This window comes from Penicillium samsonianum, assembly GCF_028829775.1.
Source record: "Penicillium samsonianum strain IBT 33392 chromosome Unknown utg000001l_segment0_segment0, whole genome shotgun sequence".
NCBI classification, from domain to species: domain Eukaryota; kingdom Fungi; phylum Ascomycota; class Eurotiomycetes; order Eurotiales; family Aspergillaceae; genus Penicillium; species Penicillium samsonianum.
Genome location: NW_026643259.1, coordinates 1867095 through 1891532, shown reverse-complemented (window position 1 = coordinate 1891532; position 24438 = coordinate 1867095). Strand labels below are relative to the sequence as shown.

Below are 24438 nucleotides of genomic sequence, written 5' to 3'. Positions count from 1 at the left end.
AGTGTAAGCTATAGAGATTCTCCAAATTCCCGAGGGTTAGATATTATATAAGAAATATTAGGCTATAAGAAAAAGTTCCTATAAACCACCGTTGTTGAGATATCGAGTTGTAATTTATCGCATTTACTATGGGCTCCCATGTGGATTACGCTACGCGGCCACCGGATCCGGAGAGAAATCAAGGAACAACTTCCCTTGATTCCTAATGTGTTGCAACAAATGCCGGATTTTTTCTAGATATTTGATGGGTACATATGTAGTTATAGCTAGAAATGAGTGGAACTAAACTTGATCTTGACCTTATCATAATCGTCATAGATAAAAGTCAATATCCCGTTTTCAACAGATGTGATCATTGAGTAATTAAGGCTTATAGAATAAGCCGCCTGCTGCCGGGACACTGCTGTGATCTGAAACAAGAGCTATATAACGAAACCCGCGATCCTCCTTGGTATCTATCTGTCTATACCCTATACCCTACCAGTCACCCACTCACAATGTATGACTCTTCCTTCGGTGGTATTTCCTTTTCGGGATATCCATCCGTCGCATACACCGACATGATCACTTTCTCCATTCTCTTGGGAGTGTTATACGCTGTTTCTTTGGCTGTTATCCGTCTATGGCTCAGCCCAATTGCCGGATTTCCCGGTCCCAAACTCGCGGCAGTTACATTCTGGTATGAGTTCTACTACGACTGGGTTTTGACTGGGAAATACTACCAACGTATCAAAGAGATACATGATGAATATGGTGTGTTCATATGGATCGAGCAAACCTCGGTACCTACCGTTCTTACTGATAGCGATTAGGACCAATTGTTCGCATCTCACCAGACGAACTCCACATCGCTGATGCGTCATTTTATGACCAACTTTATGTCTCAACTGCAGTCAGGAAGAGCAATGGCTACCACCGCTTCGGTCGGGGAACCGGTTTTGAAGGTAAGACAATCCAATCCGACTTTCGATCTCGCATCTGCGTCTTAGAGCCCTGCTGAAACTACTCCTAGATATGGTTGCCCTCTCAATAGATCATGATATACATCGAGCTAGCATAGCGCCTTTGAAGCCGTTCTTCTCCCCCGCTGGTATCAGCCGGGTTGAACCTCGAATCGAGGCATGTGTCCTCAAGCTTGGTCAGAAACTGGAAGAGCTAGCCAGTGTCAATGCCGACCCGGGCAATCCCGTGATTGTAAATCTGTCCCACGCCTTCAACTCATATACAAATGGTAAGGGATATTACTCTTGAAAAAGCCACTAATACCAAAAGCATGGCTTGTGTCTAATGGCCTGCTTCATCTAGATGTTATCTCGTCAGTTCTATTCGAACACCCAAGTGACTTTTTGAGTGATCCTGCATTCAACGCCCCCTGGTAAGATTCCAGTACGAAAGCTCGTAGAAGACACTAATGAAATACATAGGTATCAAAATGTTAAACGAGGTCTCTTGGCCATTCCACTCTTTGCTCACCTCCCATGGCTAGCAAGGTAAGTTAGACTCGCTCCTTCGTCAAGCAGTCGACCGGGTATCCGTCACTGACTATTTGAATATAGAGCAATGACAACGCCACTGATCAGATTTATCATGGAAAAAACGACTGAATGGAGGGTCTGGGATGATGTAAATGATTTTCCCTCCAGCCCTTTCTCAATGGTTTACAATTCTCGATTTATTAGCTGACCATGAGCAGAAAGCAAGACGAGAAATCCTGAACTCAAAATCACGCCCAGCTAAGGAAGCAAAGAACCGGGCAGACACAACGGTATTCGACCACCTTGTTCACAGCGAGCGTACCGATACACCATACGGGGTCGAGTCATGCAGCCGAGTTGCACAGGTAGGACAGTTTATCCCCAACATCTGACAACGAGTGGTTAATCTTACTTATCTTAGCTTATTCAACAAGCGGGAACATACAATTCGGGTCGAACCATCGAGACTATTGTTGCTTTCCTCTGCCTAAATGATAACAAGCGCAATATTCTGTGTGAGGCTCTCCGTCCGGTCTTTGCACAGAGCGATTCCGTATCATGGAGAGAGCTCGAGAAGATTCCGTATCTTTCTGCTTGTATTAAGGAGGGTTTACGGTGGGATTCTCCCCTTTTCTTTTTTTCTTTCTCTTCGTCTTCTTTTCGCTTTTCGCCCAGTGTCTATTGTTGCTAACGATCTCCATAGCTTGGCAATTGGTAATATGCTCCGAGCCCCGCGGATCTCGGACGATGAGTTATACTACAACCAATGGAGGATCCCCAAAAGAGTTAGTACAACCCATACTATAATGCGTGTTCTATCCTGCGATCTGACAACCCAGCATAGACAGCCGTGTCTATGACTACCTACTGGATGCATATGGACCCGGTAGTCTTCACTAATCCATATTCATTCGAACCGGACCGCTGGCTTAATTCTTCCCCCGACAAGCTGCGGGAGATGAACAATCATTTCGTGCCGTTCGCAAAAGGCTCTAGGCCGTGTCTCGGGCAACAGTGAGTTTGGAACTCGCAACCTTCTTTATACTATATTTTGTACCATTTCTGACCGTTCGAACAACATTGGTATCTAGCTTGGCCTGGATGGAATTGTATCGTGCCATTGCCCATCTCTATCGCCCGGGAGTGCCTAAGATACACCTATACGAAACCGACGAGACCGATGTTATTCCAGTTCACGGACTCCTTTTTTCGATGCCGCGACGTGATTCACCGGGGGTTAGAGCCTTCCTGACAAAAGCACCTCACTGAGCAGGCCCAAAAGGAATGTTTGGTGTAACTCTCCTTCCTATCAGGATTGATAGAGTGGGATAAAGAACTATTTTTGTATAATAATCGATTGCTGTGTAGTCTGTCCACTAGCCGACTCAATAGGCAATTCACGATATCAGTGCCCAAAGTAGCACATCAACACCTATGGATAGTAAACTCAAGGACAACGGCAATTGTGTGACAAAGAACTGCAGTATACAAGATAGCCGGCCGATTATGCGGCCTTGTCATGTCTTTTTAATAGTCTTTTAGGTGTCTTTTTAGGTGTCTTTTTAGGTGTCTTTCTTTCAGATATTTTCTCTCCTTTCTCAGTTCTATAGCTAGATGGTAGAAAAAGGAGGGGAAAATTGTATGTACAGACGAGTTTTGTATGTATAACCAGGGATACACTACCTAGATAGTATGGAGTATAAGTACGTATGAAGTGGCTTAATCAATAGATTTTTGTCTTCTATGTTTGGTATCTGCTAACTGCAGCGATGGCTGCGCCTGATTCTGCGGTTTCTCATTCATGTCCCGGTATTCTCCTCCGTAACGATACTAAACCACCCCCATCGTCAAAGATTTACCCCCGCGCAATTGGTCCTCGCCATCCGAGAAAGTAATCAATGCGGTCTCTCAAGGGCATTGGGGTGATGTCGGCAGGTGTAGTGTTGATATACTGCTGAACTTCAGATTGAATCAGCTCAGGTTGAAGATTGAACTCCGCCAGGACAGTGTCCGCCTCTTTCTCCACATCAGCATTCGTCGTAAAATGCTCTGCGTAGTCCACTGGGCCATAGACATACACTTCGCGGAACACACAGTTGCGCAGCAAGTACGACCAGTAAATGGTATGAACAGACGCCAGCAAACAAAGCAGTTGGAAAAAGAACATGATCAGGGCCCACAGGGTCCACAGTCCGCGTACACGGCGCGGCTTCTTTGGCTCAGCGACTGGAGTCACGGCAACTCTTGATCTGAGAGCTGGAGTTTCCGCAACTAGGGTCTGTGTACTCGTAGACTTGGAAGTTGGCACTTTGCCAAACAGAGGCCCATGGAGATGTGGAGTTTTATGGACTGTAGGCTTAAAACGGTTAAGCTCACCCAGTTGACCACATGAAAATTGGCACCTAGTATCAACACTCTGATGCTTCAGAGGAACAACCTCATGCTTGGGCCCATAAATGATGTAATCATCTTGGAGAATAGTTTTAGCATCCTTGCAGCTGAATGTGGTATTGATCCATGGCAGCCAGGTAACAGCCTTGCCTCTTGGCAGCTTGAAATCCCACGACACCGTGAACATCTCCAGAGCCTGGGGAACGCTGATGATATTGATGCGCGAGATTCCACTGCCATCTGCTGGCTGCAGCCGAACTGAGTTTATGAGAGGTTTTTTAGCTGTAAAAAAGGCATCAAACTCGCCGTCCGGGCCGCCATGCACAAAAATGTAGAATTGGCACTTCTCGGACCAGAAGTTGTGATTGATGAGATCAATGGAGCAAACAGCATTGTATTTGATCAGATAGGACGATGGATCGCTGGCCTCTGCCACCTCGGCCCGTATGACTGTGTTGACTTTGTAGTCCTTAAGTTGCCCGTAGTATTCTGCATTGCACTTGCGGAACGGAATCACGAGGCTTTTTCCACCATAGAATTGGGCCATCAAGCAGCTTTCCACGAGCGTATGTCGTTTGAAAGACGAAGTCATGAATTCCATCCCCTGGCCCGGGGGTGTTCGGAAGTAGAGATAACCAAACTCGAATTGCGCCAGTCGAGGCAGCCCACTCACAACCAACTCCCACCAATCTCTCGATTTTCCTTTTTGCAGCCAGACTTTGAGCGAAATCGCGATTTGGTATGTCGCGGAGTAGACAATGGAAGGGGTCTGCACGTAAAGAACGTCATTGTCCAAGATGAGCTTGGGCTTGTGTTTTTCGGCAATTTCTGCAGGGGTCTGGGGCAGAGGGTTAAACCCAGGGCATGTGAAGAATGATGGCGACCCGATGGATTCAAGGGAAAGAACCAGGTCCTCCTTTTCTCTATCACTGTATTCGGTGTCAGAAAGGCTGCCGTTGCACCCACGAGTAGAAAGGGTATCATAATTCCGCTGGAGCAAGTTCGCTTCGGTGAGTGGTTCGGTGCCACTCAAGTCTATCTTGCTTAGAGGAGTTTCTGCACTGTGCAGAGGAGTTTCATCGGGTACATTGTCAACCGCCGCTCCCTTGCAGTTTAGCGAGAGATGCTCAGATGTAACGCTCGGGGAACCTGGCACAATTGGCTCCAAATCTTGATGCAACGGAATATTCTCAGCCGTCACGCTGATTTTGTCCAGACTGGCAGAACGACTGTCAATGGGAGAGACGTTCTCAGGCATCACGCCGGTTTCTTCCAGACTGGCAGAACAACAGTGAATAATGGGAGGTATGTTCTCAAACAACACGCTAAGTTCATCCAGACTGACAGAACGACTTTGAATTGGAATTGAGCTAACGATGCTCTTGGTGGTGCTAGTGTTCCGGGACACAGGCTCCAGTCCCAGCGACGGGTCGATCTTGGTCATCATAACTTTGTGGCGGGTGCCTTGGTACTCATCGTCAGGAGGGATAGAGTCAGGCAGGGAAGCAGCCTTGGCAGATCTCTTACGAGGGTTGGGTGAGTTCGGGCTACCCAGACTGTTGATCTGGCTCTTGTGAGGGTCAGAAGAGGTTGAGCTACCAGGGCTATCAACCTGGGTGTAAATCCCCGAGGTATCCACCTGAGGATCGTCATCCCGCGAACCATCGTGGACAACAACACTCCCAGATTCAGAAATGGAGACATTCTTGGCAGGGTAACTCTCAGTCTCATCACTGTATTCCTGGACAGGCCGCTGAGCCTCTTTCTCGGGTGGAGTGTCGGTATCATAGTGGGCGGAGTCAGGCTTCAGCCGGATGACCCAAGATGGGGTTTTCACGGTGTTTGGCGATTGGACATTGAGGATTGGTAAGGTCAGGTTGGAATGGCGGTACGTTTGTAGCTGAATTTAGATGACAGTCAGTACTGAGACCAAAAGAGAGGAGTTGAGGGTTGCCTGGTTCTTTAGTGGTACAGTACCTCCATGGCGATTGTGATTGACACTGGTTCTTCTTGGATGCCGCTCCAGTCGCACCACACATCGAGGTTGCTGAGAGGGCTGTCGTTGGGGTCCATGGTGGTTTCCATGGTGGGCTCCATGAGAATGAGATGAAATGGAGATGAAGAGGAACTGAAAGGGAAACTGGTATAAGAGAGCAAAGACGGAGATGGAAAACAAAAGAAGTAGAGAGTAGAAGAGAAGAGAAGAGAAGTTGGAGAGGAAGGGACATCTGCAAACCATGAAGGTAGCAAACAACATTAGGAAGGTACGTAAAGATAGTAAGCCATTGCATTTCCACCTCATACATCATTAAAAAAAGAAAAGACAAGCAGCACTTACAATTAGCCAGTGATACTGCTTTGAAAAAAAAAGGCCTGTATGTACAAGAAGGGCTTAAGAATAATCTCACTTTTCTCCCAATCCCATGAAAGAAAGACCTCCCCCTTTTATATCCGTCAGCGCCTGTAAAAAAAAATGAAAACCTTTAGCCACCCAGTTAAAGCATCAAGCATAAGAAAATAATGAAACACTCCTCCCAGTCTATCGAGACAGAAGAAAAAAAAATAAGATAACATAAAGCCAGAACGTCGAAAACGTCAAGCAAATCATTGGGGCGTTTCATTCGGGGAATCAGGGTGATCAAAGGTTGCTGGGCCGGCCACGGAGCCAAATCGATCGCCTTCGTTGACCATTTGAGATGGAAGAATAGGAGTATTTGCCTGAGGAGTTTGGTCGAAATAAGCTCGCGCGGACCCATTGGTTCCTTGAGGATAGTCGCGATTCCGCTGCAGAGGAGGAAGTATTGTCGAGCTAGGGGGGTATCCGGACCGGGCATATCCCTGAGCTAACATCGCTCCAGTCGAATCTTGGGTCTGTCTCGGGTCCAAAATCCTTAGCTAGGTGTTCTATTCCACACTCTCACTGGTTCGCAGAGGGGTGCCGTACAGGAGTGCCAGGCTGGTTCATCGCCATCAGTTGTCCCACAGCGGCCTGCTGCTGCTGGCTGGATCGGCTTTGACCGGTAGGATCGGGAATCTGGGACATGGGGGCTGACGCTTGCATGCCCGCTGATGCTTGCATGCCGGGGTACATCTATTTACCGAGGTCAGCTCGAAGAGCTCCCAAAATCTGCAAAGGGTTGGGAATACGAACCGCTGCAAAATCTGGCATCACCTGCCCCGTGGAGTAAGTCTGCATGGCGGCAGGCGTTTGGTAGTTTGCTGGTTGGCCAGCGTACATGGCAGCTGGTGGCTGCGTATATGGATCCATTTGACGGGCCATTCGACTATCCACATCATAGATGCCCGGCTGTCTGCCATAGTCGATCGAAGTACGATGACGCTTGACCGGCGGCTGGTAGTAGCTATAATCTCGGGCCGTCGGCGGATAGCCTCCATAGCTAGATGATGGAGGAATCTGCACCGACTGACGCTCCGGGGATCGAGTAGGGACTGGCTGATGGAACTCGTCCGGTCGTGTGGTTCGTTTCCTGCGGCTGTTAACTACACGGCTTCACATTCCCATAGGTTCATAGCACGTACAACATGGTCCGAGGCTCCTTCCGAATGCGCAATTTCACACCTTGATCCGCAAATGATCGGGAAAGGTGGGTTGACTCCATCATTCCGGGGAAACTCTTGGGAGGGGAGACTGCAAGCTTGTCAGAACCCAACCATTGCTAGCTCTCTCCACGGCACAGATTCTTACCTGTGAACCGCTCTGAAATAACGGTCCTCAAATAGGAGACACGGTCCCTGTTGGCTCTTTGTTAGCTATTTAATCCAGACTAGGCTCCCGACCGTGCTACTCACTTTCGCATCTCGAACAAGGTGAACTTCAGGCGAAACTCGCCCTCAATCTTCACCGAGAGATCTCCAAAGACGAAGAAGCCTCCATCTACAACACCAGTCAGTGAAAAAGTCCGACTTTCAAGACAAGCCAGAACTAACCGCTGTTGTCCACGTCCTTCAACCGGTGAAGGGACGAAACTAGGGTTCCTGCTAATGCAGTCGATGGTGCGACGGGCACGGGACGCTCTTCTGTTGCATCGTACAGACTGCAGCACATGAAATAGTAAGGGCTTTGCAGGTAATGCCTGCGCCAAAGTCAGCCACCCGCGCAAAGCCACAGTGAAAGCACACACTTACTGTGCGAGGTAGGTGCCCTCCTCTCGCACCCTGAGCTGGACGATCGGGGGCGGATCGATAGGTTTGCGCTCTGCAGGCACCATTAGATCCAGTTCCTTTTTTGTCAGTCCCGCGCGTCCCCGCTTCACAGAGGGGGACTAGCTAGGAACAAGAGAGGGAGAGAAAGAGGGAGCTTCCACGTACCTTTTTCCTTGCCCCCCGCCACGCGGGCCCGATTGGGCTGCTGGCGAATGATCAAGTCAAAGTCAGAACTGGTGTTGTTCAACATTGTCAGTGGGATTCCCTGGACGACCGCGTAAGAGTTGCGACCCTGTCGAAGTAGACACGGGAAGAACGACTCACCCCTGAGCTTCGCGCGAGAGAGAGGCGTCGGAGAATGTCGCACTCATCAAGACGAAGAGTCACAGACAAACAAGGAAAGGTGGAGAGAACCCCCAAATTTTGAGGTTGCTTTGAAAGGCACCTGCGCAGTGAACCAGCAGATACGAAAGTCGATCCTCGGGAATACAGAGACCAGGTGAAAGTGATCTGTGGTTTACAAGGTAAAGAGTGGGAAAGGAAAGGAAGGAACGGGTCTTTGGACCGAAAGAAATCCAGTCAGAGAAGATAAGGACAGGCTGGGAAAAGAGTCACGATGTCGTCGGAGAGGGGTGGCAGCTGTAGTGGGGTAATGATTTTTTTCTGGTCGGACTTTCAACCATGGAAGAGAAGACAAATGAAGGACACCAAGCCAGAGATAGAGAGAGTGAGTGAGAGATGGATGTGTCGAAGGTGACGAAAACGGAGTGGTGTCGTCAGTTCGCAAGCGGAAAGAGCCAACCGAACACGGTTCCAGACAAAAACCTTAAGCTCTCTTTTTTTCTGGTATAACGGCCGCCCGAGATAGATATTCCGGCTGAAATCTAAAAAGAATTTATCAATAAATTGGGGGGAAAAGGGAAAAAAAATGATTCAAATTCAGAAAAAAATTCAGAAAATCAATTGGATCACAGGCTTCCAAATCTCCCAGTCTTGAACAAATCAGATTCCAGAATCCCACAAAAAAAAAAGGAAAAAAGGAAAAAAATCAACTAACCCAATGAATTATCCAGGATTTTAATTTAAAAAAAAAAAATCCAAAAAAAAAAAAAGAAAAGGATACCAAAAATAAGAGATCCTCAAAATACTACCACAGTAGCAATCTCTTCAAAAACGAGAGCAGCTGAGCTGAAGTGGATAAAGACCAAGTGTGACTGCCTTGGGAAAAGGAAAAACCCCAAAAAAAAAAAAAAAAAGAAGGAATTTAAACCGTAGACGGAAGAAAAGTGGAATAGGTTCAGCTACCCACGGTTGAGGGGGGCGAATGGCGATCCGGATGCGCAGTAAACTTCTGGCTTTCTTCTCTTTCTCGTTGGTCCGAAGAAAAAACGGCGAACGGCTAGTCCGTTAGTCCGCGTCTGTTTCTTTATGATCATAAAAAAACCCACAAGGTTGGCGCCGGCTATGCAGGTGATCAGACCCGGTTTTCTTGTCGGCCGTAATGGGTGTTGGTCTAAACGCCAGGTGGACTCGGGCCCAGGTCCGGCGTCTAAGCATCCCAGTCAAAAGTGGAGATATGCACGATCAAGCCGCATCGCCTATGTCCGGGGGTTGCTCCTGTGTCTCCACACTCCGATCTCAATCCTGCAATGATTAGCCTGGATGTTCAAACAGTATCAAGAAAGCACATTTTGAAGCTCAAGGACTTCCCAAGGCGGATATAGCTGCCGCCTGTCAACGAAGGCTCCAACCATGGTTGGGTAGCTTCCTTATGTCATCCCGAACCAAAGAATACCTTCAGGCCCTAGGACCTCCCACATTCGCTTGGGCATCCCTGAACAAACAAACAAAATTGAAGAGACAATACCTTTTTTTTTTGATGCCCTGGATGCTCCTTGCTGTGATAAATCTAATACTCGAATACCGCGCGTGGATTCTTCAATTGCAGCGTTGCGGTTGCGTGTACCGCTTGAAGACGCAAATGTCGAAGCTCAAGGTGAAAGGACTCAATGCACGCGCGTTCAAAGACTCAGGTCCGACACACTCAAAGATTGACAAAATTATCGAGATGATCCCCACAGTCACAGTCACAATCGCGTGCAGTGGCACGTCGTAAAGCCCCAGAGCGCTGGTCGAGCACCTTATTCCGATCCGAGACGACGAAAAGATACATGCCGGGTCATGATGCGACAGTGGGAAGCAAGAGAGGAAAGAAAGAGTTGAGTCAAGGAAAAAGCGAGAAGGAAAAACCACACGGCAGCACGGGACCAGGACTCGGACAAGGCGTTTAAGGGGGAAATGCAGCCACGTACAACACACCACTGCATCACTGTACGCAGGGCTTTCCCCGCGACGCGTCACATTTCCTGAAAGGCATGCAGGCCCAAGATCTGATGCAAGCTACTGTATGTCGACTGCAGTTGGGGGACGCTGGTTGGTTGCATCAGCCGGAAATCCCCTTGATCAAGCTATAGGGTGGGGGGCAGCATGCATCAGCCAACGAAACGAAGGAAAAACACATCAATGCCGGAGACTGGTTTGGGGCAGTCCTGCAGCTTGCAGATCGGGCGTTCATCATGATAAAAAAAAAAAAGAACCGGTACTTTCTAGTATGGACTACGGGGTCTGCTTTGCGCCACACTCGCTGACCCTCGATTTGCAGCTGAGGATGTACGGTACTTCCCCCCCCTCCTTTTCAGTCATCTTTCAGGTGGGTTTGGCTGCATCGGTAGTGCATAGGTGGATCCCACATCCTAGGGCATTAGTCGCTGCGTCTTGCCGAGGGACTTGCATTCCACACTATTTGGGCATAGGGGCCGCTTGTCCTTTTCGTTATCAGGACCTTTTCTTGCAGGATTCGCAAAGATCATCCCAAATCCTAGCCTGCATGCAGATATTCTCGGGTCCGAGTTGGGATGGCATCACGACGATAATCATCGCTCGCCAAAATGTGATACGGAGGGCTGCAGGTGTAGTTGGCTATGACAAGCATTCCTGTCACGGTTCACCTACCTCCGCATCATGGGAGCTTTGATAGCAGCGATCATATGCAAGGGTGAGGACAGCAGGAATCAAGTTCGATCAGAGGGCGCCGATCAGCCCGACAAAAGTCCGGGCCTCAATATTGAATGATGCAGCCAGAGTGATATCGGTATTGGCGAGTCACTTGACTGGAGCAGATGGGACCCGCTGTGGGGGTTTCCAACGCCAGTACTCAGCTTCCAGAGAACAGCGTCTGCGATTCGCTAAACTGACAAGTACAAGCTGACAAAAAGGGGGGGATCGAATAAGGAAGACAAGGGGAAAAAAGTAAAAATGAGGGGGTGGAAAGCGGGAAAACACACTCAGGGTACGGGCATTTTTGATGGCCTGACTGGGTCTGCGCTGTGGTTCTTACCCATTGCATCATGCTCAGGCGAGAAGTTCCTGGGAATGCAGTTGATAGGCCCGAAAAAAAACTCACAGCCCTAGATGCACATCATTATGCGACAAGCAAGCCCCAGCGCTGGGAGCACGACCTGTCACTTCCTTTTGACTTCCGGGATTCGGCCCCGGCGCCAGGACACAAGTCCCAAGTCTTGATCTTGGTCATGGCGGGGAAAGCCACCATGTCCTCTGTTGGAGAGTCATGATTCAGTGGAAACTAACTAGCATGACTCGTTCCAGAAGACGAAATAATTGGACGAAGGGTGGGTGTGATACTGGTGCTAACAAGTAGGGACACGAAGAGAGAAAAGAAGAAAAGAAAGTTCGAGTGCGAAAATCGAAAAATTAAAAGTGACCGCCAAAAAGGAAGCGAATTTTTCGAATTTTTTCCAATTTAAAAGTACAGCGCACACCCTGGCCCAAAATCCACTGCGGCCCCGATTGGAAAAAAAAAACTGGGAACTTGTTAGTGTCGGGGATGTTCTATTGACTACAAAGTACAATAATAATAGGACCAAAGGGAAAAAGAAAGCCTCAAACGGACCCGTGGAGAACAATCCAAAAAAGGCCAAGTAGTCACGAACCCCTGTTCGGCACTTCAACACACAAAGTGGCCGAGGGAAAAGGAGGAAGGGGGGGGGGATGGAGCACTACTGAAGAGCGTACTGGACGGGGCGGGATAGGGAAATTTTAGACTCACGGAAGATCGGTGTGGAATTTATTATTGGAGATTAACTCAGCGAATTACGCAGTCAAAGCCAAAAAAATCCATCCAGGGCGCATATCTGACAGCGGCAATCTCCATTGAGAACCAGTGGTTAAGAGCTGCTAGGTGGGCGCTACTGTGTTTATGCTTAAATGTTGGCCAGTGATGGTCCCATGGTGGTTTGGGGCCCGTTCCATGGTTGTGTTCCCTCCCTGACAGCTGTCCGGTCCGTGTTGGCGCCGTGGCCGCCGATCTTTTTTGTCGATCGGTGCTTTGTCGGGACTACTACGGAGTATAAATTGGTGTCTACTATATTATTATTGCACTACTCCGTAAAAGGTATGATCTTGTTATTCTTTCTGATCTATATGATCCCTCAAAATGCTAGTTGGTATCACTCGTACTCCATATTGGGAAGCCGATGCCACCGTCCACGGGTATCCTAATGCAAATCTCACCTTCCTAAAACGGTTGGTCTGAAATCCTTCCGTTGTGGGATACTCGATAGACTCATGCATGATCGTGATTCTCATGATTATTGCTTGATGTTTCGGTGTACTCCGTATTTTCGGTCGACTAAGCCCATTGTGAGTCTACTGCAAGGGTTATACAGAGTAATTCGTACTTTTGCTGGACAAGAATAGTGGGCCGCTTATGCCGCCTTGTCAAGGATTTTTTTGGTGGTCTTTTATGGTAGTCTTCTCAGACAGTCTTCTCAGACAGTCTTTTTAGATGTCTTTTTATATGCCTTTTCTAGTGATACTTTTTGTTAGTCTCCTTGGGTAGTCTTTTTACATGTCTCTCAGATCTTCTCAGATAGACTTTTTAGATGTCCGGTTTTATACATATCCCCCCCCCCTTCTCAGTCTGTTAGGTAGATGGCGGAAAAAGGCAGAAAAAGGCGGAAATAGCCTTAAAATGTGAAAACAATGTATAATCAGGGGTATGTGCAGCAAGAACCCCTAGTGGAACACATCAGATGAGCGACAGATCAGCCACAGCTATTGAGATCAAGTATTACGTTTTATTCCTCGTATACGAAAAAGTGCTACGACTACGATTGGCTATTAGGTCTAGATAAAAATATTATTGTTAATCTTCTCCAGTTTCGGCTTATCTAACAGATCTCTCCTAACTATCTCCAGGGCTTGACGTTTTCAACCGGCATGCAATGCGCGACATGATACTTAATCTTAGATATATCGTATGCAAGGCACAAATCTACTCCGTAAGTACACTAGAGAAAAAAGCTACCCAGTAATTGATACATTGACATAAGACATGCTAATCACACACTGTACTCATTCGTCGCAACTAGATAGAAAGAGAAAAGAAACACCCAAGCAAAAAAAAAACTCCAGACACCCCCATCCCTGCTCCGTGCTGGATGAAATCCCTGAAAAAGCGACTAGTAGTAAATGGACCAAAGAGGATCGACGAGTGCCACATGACACTCCTGTCGCCCCTGGACACCCACTTAGCGTAACGTAGCCTTCGAACAAGAAAAGAAATGGAGAAAGAATATTAAATCAAACGGTGGGATAATGCAGTTCCCGGGGACACGTGAAAGGAAAGAGAAGGGAGAAATAAAGGAATCAGAAATTTCGTTAAAACAAACGCCCTGTCCACATGCGTAACTTGCTTTGCAGGCAAAAAAAACCCCCTCGGATCAGAAGCTTCAAGATCATCATGTCTGCATCACGACATCCCCATCCACTTCGTACTCGGCGTCAACCTCTGCATCCGCATCTGCGTCTGCGTCTGCGTCTGCGTCTGAATCTGCGTCGGTGCCAATGGTATTGGCCACGGCCTTTTGGTCCTCACCTTTGCCTGGTGACTTGGAAGCAGATCCTGGCTCAGCGGGAATCATAACGTGAACCTTCTCGACCAAAGCCTTCCGGTTGACTGATCGCGGTGTCTTGGGGTTATCGTTGGATCGACGGGACACTGCTGTTCCAGGTGACCTCGAGATAGAGTTGGTCTTTTTCTCGGGCGTCCTGGGTGCTTCCGTGTCCTTGTCCTCGGATGGCTCGGACTCGGCAGCATCAATGCCATTGGTCTTGGCAGGTTCCTTTTGGGCAACATCTCCATTGACACGCTCCGGTTCTTTGTCGCTCGCGTCTGCGGCTTCTGCGGGTACAGGGGCCATTTTCTCGGCATCCTCATCAACGAGAGCTTCTTCCTCAACAACTTCGCTCTGCTCCAATTCAAGACCATTGGCCTGGCTAGGTGTTGCTTCAGCTGCGGGCGAGCCCGTGAGGATAGAGCTTCTCCCACGACGAATGCTGCCTCCAGGGGTGACCATTGCCAGCCCGGAGGGTCGTCGAGGTGTGTTGCGACCGCTATTACGGGCAGGTGTGGGTGTCATTGACATGTTATTGAGTTTGGTGCTACCAGATGGGCGACCAGGTCTGCGTTTGGGGGGTGCTGCGGGAGGCACAGGAGGCCAAAGTTCGAACCGGGAGGGTGGGATTCCAGCTGCAGGGTTGGGGATTGCAGGTGGTTCAGAGGTGCCCGCTGTAGAATGGTGGGAGCCATGAGGTGCAAGAGACAATGTGGAAGGCGGTCCAGCGGAGTCTGCGAGAGTGTCTCTATCCGACGCATTCGCCATTCGGACATTGCCCGCATAGTCGGTCGCTCTTGCCTCGGTCTCATCTTCATCTTCATCCGGGTCCTCTCGGGGGGCGACGGTATGTATGGGAGCACGATCGAAATGCGACTGGTTACTACGACCCATAATGTAAGGTGTCCAGAGCAGCGCATCTGGGTTGAGCTGGATGTAGCCCTTGCTTTCCCAGCCACTGATGACCTCGTTGTAATATTTGTGATCGAGACGGATGGCGTACGTCTTGGTGATTGGATCCCGCACGAGAGCTCGAAGTCCTTCCAGAGCAGATACAATGTCATCTGCCGTCATTCCGGTGCGATCAGACAGATCTGCAATGCTGACAGGCGTCTTCAAATCACGAAGTTGGTATGACAAAATCAATCGCCAGTAGTTCCGGTACGACACCAGACCCATGTCGGAGAGCGGCTTCTCGGGCGATCCATTTTTGCCTTCAATTCGGGTAAGGAGGTATGAGAAGTCGATGAGGAGGTTTCCGTAGCCTTTGCGTTGATGGATGGGTAGAGTAAGAATGCAGGAAACATTGTTCGCTGAGCTTGGACGTTTTTCTTTGCTGAAGTAGCCGACGAAATGGCAGCCCAGATCATCGTACTCAGTCATGACATAGAATAAGAACGGTTCAACGTCATAGTAAAGAGTCTTGGAGCCTAGGAAAAGTTTTGCGAGAAGGCAAAGATTTTGACAGTACACCGGGTTCTTGCGCCCATCAACTTCGAAGATTGAGATCGATCGATCTCGATAAATTTCGTCACCGGGAGGATGCTTCGCAGGGCACTTAAGTTTATGGCGCCAGGCGACGAAGTCCGAGTTCATGTACTTGAGACAGAACTCGCAAATGTACAGAACACGATTGCGGCTGTATTCCTCCGGGTAAGGCGCTGCATACCAAGTTTCGATTTCGTAGCCACCGAAGTTGATAGATTTGATCTTTGAAGGAGGACCAGAAACCTTTTGTGATGCATGCGGGGTGGCTTCGCCATTGAGTTCTGCTTCCTTCACTTTCTGTTGCCATTCATCTTCGGCTTTCAGACGCGCCTGTTCGAATCGGTCGCGATCGAATTGTGTGGGGAGTGTCCTGGATGTGTCTTGTTCGATCTCGGACAGAATGCCTCCATATGGTTTTGATTTGGCGTCGTCGGTTTCACGGTCGAACAAAGTCATGGAGTTGTAGGATATGGGGGGAGGGGAACGAAATGTGCCTGGGGTTCTGGGGCCACAGGTGGTGGCTTTGGTGCTTTCTTCTTCTTGCGTTGCGGTCGGATTTGAGAGCCTGTTATTTTAGATATTTTTGTCTCTTCCAGCCGGAACCCAATAATCAATTTCCCAAACTGCCTAGATACCACGCGGCAGTGCTCCCGGTCCACTGCACGAGTGCGTCGCACGCGTACAGAACGTGTCCGAGCAGGAGAGTGGACATCACCATCAGCAGTGGCATCCCCGCCCTCCAAGGCCGCATCGTTCAAAATCGGGTGATCGGAGCGGAAAGATGTTTGTCGAAGTCTCTTGCGAAGCACAGGTGTGTGCTCTTCGCCCTCGATTGACGAGGCCTTTCGTTTGCGTAGCGATCGCGAGCTATTGAGCATCTCGTCGTCGACGCCTGTTTCAAAGATAGAATGAAATCCCTCGTCATGTGTGCCAGCGTGCGCAGGTAGAAGCTCTTTGGGAAGGGCTGAGGCTCCGAGTCCGGTTTCTGTCGCTGGATTTGCTATCGTGTCGGGCTCTAGATTGTTATGAACACAGCTAGGACACCTCCATGGGTCTAGGTGTTGCGATGTTAGTACGTGTAATAAATCAAAGAGGCGAGAAGTGATGAGATAGAAGTCAATGACCATGTGGTTGCGTACCTTCCGTTTCATCATATGCTTCTTGTTCGCGAGCGCATTGCCGATGAGCTGTTGGGGTATCGAGTCAGCGATGGTCCAACATAACCGGGGAAAAGGGCAAACGGAGCGAGACGTACAGTGATCACCACACACAACACAAGTGAGCCATTCCTCAAAATCTTCACTTGGATCGTGTTCCTCGTCTTGACTGCAAACCCTATTGGTACGTTATTAGTACCTGAACGTCCTAATTCTGCGTCCAGTGCTGCATCGAGCCCTTCCACTTACAAGCAGTTTGAGCCACTACGGATATCAGTTTCGACATCCTCGCGGCCATTACTCTCAGCTTCCCAGTCTTCGGCTTCTGACTCGTGGTCACTTGATTCAGGTTCTGAAGCGTCGCGGTCATTTGCCTCAAACCCGGGATCGGCATCCGCGTCGCCTGTCTCAGACTCCGCATAGTCTCTATAGTCTTCTTCAGAACCTGCGTCGTCGTCAGGTAGCTTGACAGCTCCAACAGGCTCGTCCTCGTCATTGTCGTCATCGTCTTCTCCCTTCAACCCATTGACGCTTGAGTTGTTTCCATCCGCACCTTCCTCCGGGCCATCCCCATCAACTTCTCCAGTGTATGCTCGGTGAACGGCATCTTGGAGCTGTTGATCCATTTCATACAAGTCGGTTTCTTCTTCGCCCTCCGCATCTAGGTCACTATCGGCCGGGTCCACAGGCGGGTCGAGTTTGCCCGGTTCATCGTTTGCTGGCGGCACCGTCGCCGCCATAGTGAAAGTTACCGCCACCGCCAGGTTGAGCACAGCAGTGCTTCTTGTATGCGCTCAGGCTGACTGAGGTATCCTTTTCGTGAAAGAAGCTTAAACCGATTCGGCTACAGAAGCACCCCGCTGACGTCGGCGCTGATCCGGGGGTGCATCTGGCTCAAAAGCGGGTTCGGGGCTGGTTGGAGTAGTACTGAAGATATTTAGGAACAAAAGTATCGTTCAGGATTGACGCTCAAAGTCTCCAGGCGCAAAGTTGAAGCTAAACAAACAAGAGGTGTCAGTCCGCCGCTGGAGTGGCTAGGCATCGCAAGCGCGTCGCAAAACAGAGAAAACTCACCCCAAGAGAAACCAGTGCAATCTTTGATTTAAAAGCGTACCAGACGCGTCAACGGACAGTCCATACACCGGGGCCTGTCTCTTTTACAATCGAATGCGATCTGCAGCGGCCTTCACGCCCCTTGTCCTGTGAGTGTCGTTCCAGCGCGCTGAGTCAGCGCAGGCTAAACCACTTTGGGTGGAGGAGACCTCAATCCCGTCGCTGTAGGAAGAGACACTCCCCTCCACACTCTCCGCGATCTATCTACTCTCCTCAGTCCGTGAGAGACTTTACGGTTCTTGATTCTACTTCGACACCTCTTTCCGATCATCCACATACCCATACAACCGCACACCATGGGTGTCCCTTTTGAGGCCCTGCTTCCCTATGGGATTATCATGACCGTACGTACCATTGGTCAATGCCTTCCGGGACTATAGCTCACCAATTGCTACAGATGTTTGGCGTGACTGGTTACGGTCTTCACTACGTCAAGCGCTTTGCCAACGATGGCAAGAAGGCGCGCTGGAACCAGGACCTGTGGGATAGAGTAAGTTGTTCCATCCTTGTCGGCTGCGGTCGGAACTTGCATAAAGCACATTGGCTAACAATTTCACAGCAAAGTGAGTAATTACAACCTTATCGGCCGACCCCAAAGCGCCTGGGGATATTATATATGAGGCTAACCCCGACCAACAATAGTGATGGAGAGAGATCAGCGCATCACAGGCTCATTCCGAGGGCAGTCCAGCAACCACCAAGCACCCACCGGATTCGAAGTCAGCAACCCATGGAAGGTACGAATTACATACGCTGTGTCCCTTGGGATTCCAGTCTCCATCCAGAAATGCTGACCCGAGATATAGATCGAGAACCGGATCTACTAGTTTCAAAAATTACCACCTCTTTTCCTTTACGTTCAATGTCTGCGCCTTCCTTACTCTGTGATCATACATATCCACTGCAACTACAATTTCTTTAGAAACATTGTACCATACTCTTTACAAGAATAGTCGGCCGCTTATGCGGTCTCTGTCCTTGACGACGTAAGACTTTAATAGTCTAATCTATTAGGACCAAGATGGTATTAGGGATATTATATGTAAGAAACCTCCGGTGTCTTTTTATATGTCTTTTTTGATGTCTGTTTTTATATATATTTTCTCCCCCATCTCAGGTAGACGGCGGAAAAAGGTGGGAAAAGGCCAAAAATGTGAAAACAACTTCCTATGTATAACCAGGGATTCTAGTAGTCCGCTCACTCTACTTGAGCTCCGAGGTCATTCCCCGAATACCTTGGATCTCATTCTCACGAAGGTGCATATCGAAATACTTAGCCAGGGCCTTGACGCGGTCCTCTTCAGTCTCCATCACCTGCAAGACCTCCGTTTGCCCGCACAATCTCTCCTTGACTTCTTTGCCAGACATAACGCACTGACCGATGATCCCTGTGCCACCTTGGTCCAAAATCATTCGCATGCAGACAAAGACCTGGGTGAACCAGCTAGTTCGGCTCTGACTGACGGAGAAGTTCATAACCCCGAAATCCTGCGGTAGGAACTCCACGTCGGAAAAGCAGATTTGTGGCAACCACTTGCTTTCCGGGTTGTATCTTGTTTGGTAGATCCAGAGTTTTTGGCTCGGGTCCGTGAACTCGGCAATGCTTTCTCTGACAATACGCATCTCGGACGGCGCGATGGCCGTAGCAGTAGCACCTTCTTGAAGTAATAGTGGAGCAGTGGCACAATTGTTTCCAAAGCCGACATCAACCTGTCCATATCCGTTAGTATCCATGGGGTAGCTGCAGTAGATCCTCATGGCCATACCATGTATTTCTCTCCTCCAATAATGACAATCAAAACCATATGTCCACTTCGCCGGATCAATGGTGTTAACTCAGCTCGAAAGCGCAGAATGCTAATGTTGGAGAACTTACAACGACAAATATAATCCATTATCCAAACCCTTCGCCGCAGCATGACTGACTCTACCTCCAGTGGCGTAAACAAGATACCCCAGGGACCGCAAGACAATAAAGAAGAGTCCCGTATTCTCCATGCAGTACCCATCTAGCTGCCGCTCCACCATCTTCTCAAAGAGACTCTGCGGGTTCAGAGAGATAGTATGATGTTGCGAGTAATGCAGCCCTGAGTTGCCCCATGGAATGGCAGTGAGGTGCCGCCGTTGCAGATTACACAGCGCAGAAAGTGCATCGTTCTCAATATCTTGGCGGAGATGCTGAAGAAGGTTGCCCTCTGGTTGAGCGGTGTTCTCGGATTGAGCGGAGTGGGTGTACCTGATGCGGTTCAAGTATAACTCTAGTTGTTGATTGGTATATGTGGGTTTTGGTGGTGTCATTGTTGGGACTCCTATTGCTGTTTGGGTTTCTGTGCTTGAGGGGGGATATATGAATTATCTATATCCACTCATGATTGAAGATCGGAATTATTCCATTCCCTCCCTTGGTTGCCGTTTTGATGACCAATATTACCTTGGCTCCCCACACTTTCCCGTCCAAGGTTGCCTTCGCGACAGCACACTTTATAGTGGTCGGCAGGGAATACCCGTTTTCTGTGCGCAATATATCTGTAGACTACTCAGACTTGGGGGAATCGAATTGCATATCCATGTGGTTATCGTTTATAGCTGTTATTGCTGATAGCGTAGAATATGCCCATCTGTTTATATTTGTAGTGCTACTCGCAATACTTTATTTACAACGAAACAAGGTCCAGAAGGCAGATTCCAAATTAAAGAAGCATCCATGGATGTTACATCGTAAATGCTCTCCTCTCCCGGCCTTAAACCGGCGGGGTAAATAATTCCAGAATATCGGCAATGGAAGACACAAATCACGGTACTTGCAGTACTAAAAAAAAACAATATATTTCTGCGCTATATTTAAGGTAGTATAATGTCCCGAGAATAATCAGTTAGTACCCCACGTTTCCTGCAAGCTGTGCATGCGGGTGACAGGTTATTATTATCTATCACCTCGGGTATGACCGCACCTGAGGAACAGAATTATCCAGACATAATCGTGGAAAATATAGAATTTGATTATAGCCAGTGTCTCAATGTCTCAAAGCTAAGCAATAAACTGAAACGCGCCTTTAAACGCTCCAAGTTATAGATATCCGATGATGTAGTATTCATCCGATATCCGGACCTACGGACATGTGCTTCGACGATTAGCGAATGGACCTTTGGCTCTTCACATTTCTCTATTACTAAGGTTCTTGTCTAAATTCTGCTTTATACAGTCCAACTATCTATACAAATTCAACAGCACATTGCCCCTCCCACCGTGAACCCCGCATCTGAACATGGCTACACTGAACGAGCAACTTGCGACATTAATCGAGAACTTCTCGCCCTGCGATGTATGCCAGTGTTGCTTTTCCATACCAAGTCATCGAACCACTGAATGCATCTAACATTCTAATTCCCCAGGTATCAGACGCCCTCATCAAGCTACAAAAGACCCCCGAGGGCAGCACAGCAAGAGCAGGCTACCTCGCAGATCTAGGTAAGCCATCAATACCAAACTCCCCACCAAAGCCTCTATATATAGCTCCAATAATCCCACTCACATATATCAACCAGTGCCATTCTCTCCCACAACAGGACGGAATGAAACAATGCCCAAGATTGCCGCCCCGGCAACGACATTCAAATTTCTAGCCAAAGACACCAGCCCACCATCAATCGCGACAGAAAATCCCCAGAAACACGGTTTCCCGCCGGGTAAGCACTGGGTAGATTACGTCGGGGAATTCCAAGCGTCGGATCCTTCCGGCGCCGGATCCATCGTCGTCATCGAGCAGCCGGAGAACCAGTACTGCGCTGTGACGGGCGGGATCATGGCGACCCGGATGAAAGCCCTCGAGATCAAAGCTACGGTTGTGGGTGGGCGTGTTAGGGACTTGAAGGAATTAAAGGCTACTGGACTTCCGGTTTGTTGTGATCTCTCATGGTTTTGTTGGTTGTATTACTGATTGTTTTTCGCTTGATTATAGATCTGGGCTCGTGCTACTTCTACTGTTGGCACCAATGCCGAGGCCAAGGCTGGTGCTCGTGATGTGCCAATTTCTATTGGGGGTGTTACTGTTTCACCTGTGAGTTACAGCTCCTGTGTTATGTGCTGATTGCTCTATGTGGAGTTCAGGGTCTAATATTGCAATGCATTACAGGGAGACATCATCTTCTGTGATCCCTTGGAAGGAGTAGTGGCGATTCCTCGCGAGCTGCTTGACCAGGTGCTTGAGCTCATGCCTAAACTGACTGCAATGGATGAGCTGGCCAAGGAGGCTGTTGCGCAGGGAATGAGTGCCACTGATGCTTTTAAGAAATTCCGCTGATGGCATACTTCCAACCGAATGTATATACATACAACCAGATTATATAGTAGGCGACGAACTGGAAAGACCTGGACATACAGAAGCACGTATAGGGAATCTACAGCAGTATTACTATCAAATGTGAAACAGATATGTAGACAAGCATATATATGCAGTTCAAATCTTTTGGTATTCGAAATATTCAATACATAATGAGAAATCTGTGCATCTGAATTAGAAAAAAAGGGGCTAAAAAGCCAAATCGCTGTGCAAATATACAATCGAAACACGTCTCGTTTACTCCGACACCCAGACAGCGGCCATACCCATACCAGTACCGATACACATGCTGGTGACACCAATCTTCTGGTTTGTGCGCTTGAGCTCAGTGAACAATGTGCTGACCTGGCGAGCACCAGTGCAGCCAAGAGGGTGACCGAAAGCAATAGCACCACCCTTGGGGTTAACCTTCTCGGCAGGAATGCCGAGCTCATTAACACACCAGACACACTGAGACGCAAACGCCTCGTTGATCTCGTAGATGTCGACATCATCCTTGGTGATGCCGGCCTTCTCAAGTGCAACGGGAATAGCCTTCCAGGGGCCGACTCCCATGAGGAGGGGCTTGACGCCGACGACGCTGGCAGCGACGTACTTTCCGAGGATCTTCTGGCCCAGACGCTCGGCGGTGGAGCGCTTCATGAGGAGGACGGCGGCGGCACCGTCGGAGATCTGGGAGGCGTTACCGGCGTGGATGGAGCCGTCCTTGGCGAAGGCAGGCTTGATCTTGCCCAGGGACTCGGCGGTGATACCGGGGCGGATACCGTCGTCGGCCTTCACGGTGATGGTCTTCTCCTCGCCGGTCTTGGGGTCGGTCCACTTCACGTCCAGGGGAGCGATCTCCTCGTCGAAGAGACCGGCCTTCTGGGCAGCGAGGGCCTTTTGGTATGAGTGGGCGGCGAAAGCGTCTTGGGAAGCGCGGGTCACGCCACGGTCCTTGGCCATGTTCTCGGACAGAACACCCATGGGGACCTTACAGTTTGCGGACTCAGGGTGGCTCTCGAGGAGGTCGGAGAACTCAGTCACGGCACCGGGTCTGTATCAACTAGTTAGCCATGTTATCGAATGAGGGAATTCCGGGGCTTGAAACATACCCGTACTGAGAGGACATGCTCTCAACACCGGCGCCAATGCCGACATCGATCATGCCAGACTGAATGGCGTTGGCAATATCGGCGATGGCCTGGAGACCGCTAGAGCACTGACGATTCAAGCTCTTCACGGCGGTGCTCTCGGGGAAGCCAGCCACGAGAGCGGCGGCACGGAACTCAGTGGCACCACCACCGGGGGCAAGGACGGAGCCGACAGCAATGTCCTGGACGGCACTGGGGTCAACGCCGCTCTTGTTCAGAACAGCCTTGAAGACACCGGCAAGCAGATCAGCACCAGCGGTATCCTTGAAACCACCCTTACCACCCTTGGTGAGGGCGGTGCGGAGGGCACATGTCACGACAATGTCATCGGGGTGCTTCTCGAGGATCGCGGCGGCTCCCTTCTTGCCACCGGGGCCGAAGTGGGAGGAGACCTGGTTAAGACGTTGCTGGGCTATAGACAGAAATTAGTTGGCTGGTTCTATTTCGATTATAACTTGCAACAAGCCACCAGAAACCAAGTATTCCGTTGAATACATGGCCATGGGCTGTCACATGCATAGCACTCACCGTTAGACATGACGTCAATGTGCGATGAAGGTATAGGAGAGGGATGAGGAGGAAGAATGGGGCAAAAGTGAGGATCAGAAAGTAGCCCAGATATCCGGGGAAACGTTGGTTTATAAATCAGGGCCGTGGAATCGGTGGTATTTCCCCTTTGGACGGCCGTTGCTGGCCACTGTTGCATCCTCAGAAAGTACCGAGGTCCATTTAGCCGCATCATCGTTGATCCGTGACAGTCACGGGATCTCCGACTGGTCGATCATGGGGCATGTGAAATCGTATATCACATGCGGATGTTTTGCGACGTCATGTAAGTAGATCAGCTCGGCATAAGATTGTTCATAATTTGGATATGTTTTCAATTGTTGTGTGCACAAACATTTTACTCCGAAGCATATTTCAATATAACATCAATATGTCCACGGATAAGGAACCTTGGACCGGCTAAAATGTTAAGGTTTTTTTGATCCGTCTGTACTCAGGTACATTCATAAATCAAGAAAGGGCAACTTCCCATAATCAACTCCCCTGATAGCTCAGCTGGAAGAGCGCAAGACTGTAATTGTCCTGTTCTGCAAAGAACCTGTCATCTTGAGGTCCCTGGTTCGATCCCGGGTCAGGGGATTTTTTTTATTGTCTTTGTGTATTTTTGTGCTACATCAGACTTGCTATCTGGTGGT

At 49.1% G+C, this 24438-nt stretch overlaps 10 protein-coding genes across 10 annotated transcripts; 4 read left to right on the top strand and 6 right to left on the bottom strand.

Annotated features, from left to right (window-relative positions):
* Window positions 1-497: 497 nt before the first annotated feature.
* On the top strand, window positions 498-2744 carry N7471_000733 (cytochrome P450; the record flags this gene model as incomplete). The annotated part of the gene is made up of 8 exons (XM_057273454.1): window positions 498-753; window positions 813-944; window positions 1013-1231; window positions 1680-1840; window positions 1897-2090; window positions 2179-2260; window positions 2320-2489; window positions 2567-2744. 8 exons carry the CDS (start codon window positions 498-500, stop codon window positions 2742-2744), a joined length of 1392 nt encoding a protein of 463 aa, XP_057141633.1.
* A 586-nt stretch (window positions 2745-3330) lies between these two features.
* N7471_000732 (uncharacterized protein) lies at window positions 3331-5963 on the bottom strand (the record flags this gene model as incomplete). Its single annotated transcript, XM_057273453.1, has 2 exons — window positions 3331-5766; window positions 5844-5963. The coding sequence occupies 2 exons, from the start codon at window positions 5961-5963 to the stop codon at window positions 3331-3333; spliced, it is 2556 nt and encodes an 851-aa protein (XP_057141632.1).
* A 213-nt stretch (window positions 5964-6176) lies between these two features.
* On the bottom strand, window positions 6177-8401 carry vosA (the record flags this gene model as incomplete). The annotated part of the gene is made up of 10 exons (XM_057273452.1): window positions 6177-6737; window positions 6811-6957; window positions 7018-7354; window positions 7407-7515; window positions 7573-7619; window positions 7677-7761; window positions 7815-7960; window positions 8013-8082; window positions 8196-8263; window positions 8355-8401. The coding sequence occupies 10 exons, from the start codon at window positions 8399-8401 to the stop codon at window positions 6471-6473; spliced, it is 1323 nt and encodes a 440-aa protein (XP_057141631.1). The 3' UTR covers window positions 6177-6470.
* Window positions 8402-8413: 12 nt separating this feature from the next.
* N7471_000730 (uncharacterized protein) lies at window positions 8414-8702 on the bottom strand (the record flags this gene model as incomplete). The annotated part of the gene is given in 2 exon segments (XM_057273451.1): window positions 8414-8629; window positions 8646-8702. Coding segments are annotated over 2 exon segments (273 nt in total), but the record flags the coding sequence as incomplete, so codon positions are not given.
* Window positions 8703-11437: 2735 nt separating this feature from the next.
* On the top strand, window positions 11438-11662 carry N7471_000729 (uncharacterized protein; the record flags this gene model as incomplete). The annotated part of the gene is made up of 1 exon (XM_057273450.1): window positions 11438-11662. One exon carries the CDS (start codon window positions 11438-11440, stop codon window positions 11660-11662), a length of 225 nt encoding a protein of 74 aa, XP_057141629.1.
* Window positions 11663-13849: 2187 nt separating this feature from the next.
* N7471_000728 (uncharacterized protein) lies at window positions 13850-17390 on the bottom strand (the record flags this gene model as incomplete). Its single annotated transcript, XM_057273449.1, has 5 exons — window positions 13850-16058; window positions 16118-16547; window positions 16633-16680; window positions 16749-16828; window positions 16900-17390. 5 exons carry the CDS (start codon window positions 17388-17390, stop codon window positions 13850-13852), a joined length of 3258 nt encoding a protein of 1085 aa, XP_057141628.1.
* Window positions 17391-18059: 669 nt separating this feature from the next.
* On the top strand, window positions 18060-18590 carry N7471_000727 (NADH dehydrogenase [ubiquinone] 1 alpha subcomplex subunit 1; the record flags this gene model as incomplete). The annotated part of the gene is made up of 5 exons (XM_057273448.1): window positions 18060-18107; window positions 18161-18253; window positions 18323-18326; window positions 18406-18500; window positions 18570-18590. 5 exons carry the CDS (start codon window positions 18060-18062, stop codon window positions 18588-18590), a joined length of 261 nt encoding a protein of 86 aa, XP_057141627.1.
* Window positions 18591-18942: 352 nt separating this feature from the next.
* On the bottom strand, window positions 18943-20102 carry N7471_000726 (arylamine N-acetyltransferase family protein). Its single transcript, XM_057273447.1, has 3 exons — window positions 19640-20102; window positions 19530-19575; window positions 18943-19473 (listed from the first exon to the last, which is right to left on the bottom strand). Exons 1-3 carry the CDS (start codon window positions 20059-20061, stop codon window positions 18967-18969), a joined length of 975 nt encoding a protein of 324 aa, XP_057141626.1. The 5' UTR covers window positions 20062-20102; the 3' UTR covers window positions 18943-18966.
* A 927-nt stretch (window positions 20103-21029) lies between these two features.
* On the top strand, window positions 21030-22064 carry N7471_000725 (RraA family protein; the record flags this gene model as incomplete). Its single annotated transcript, XM_057273446.1, has 5 exons — window positions 21030-21086; window positions 21157-21232; window positions 21310-21659; window positions 21723-21821; window positions 21897-22064. The coding sequence occupies 5 exons, from the start codon at window positions 21030-21032 to the stop codon at window positions 22062-22064; spliced, it is 750 nt and encodes a 249-aa protein (XP_057141625.1).
* A 276-nt stretch (window positions 22065-22340) lies between these two features.
* On the bottom strand, window positions 22341-23774 carry N7471_000724 (3-ketoacyl-coA thiolase peroxisomal A precursor; the record flags this gene model as incomplete). Its single annotated transcript, XM_057273445.1, has 3 exons — window positions 22341-23139; window positions 23198-23648; window positions 23765-23774. 3 exons carry the CDS (start codon window positions 23772-23774, stop codon window positions 22341-22343), a joined length of 1260 nt encoding a protein of 419 aa, XP_057141624.1.
* Window positions 23775-24438: the final 664 nt, after the last annotated feature.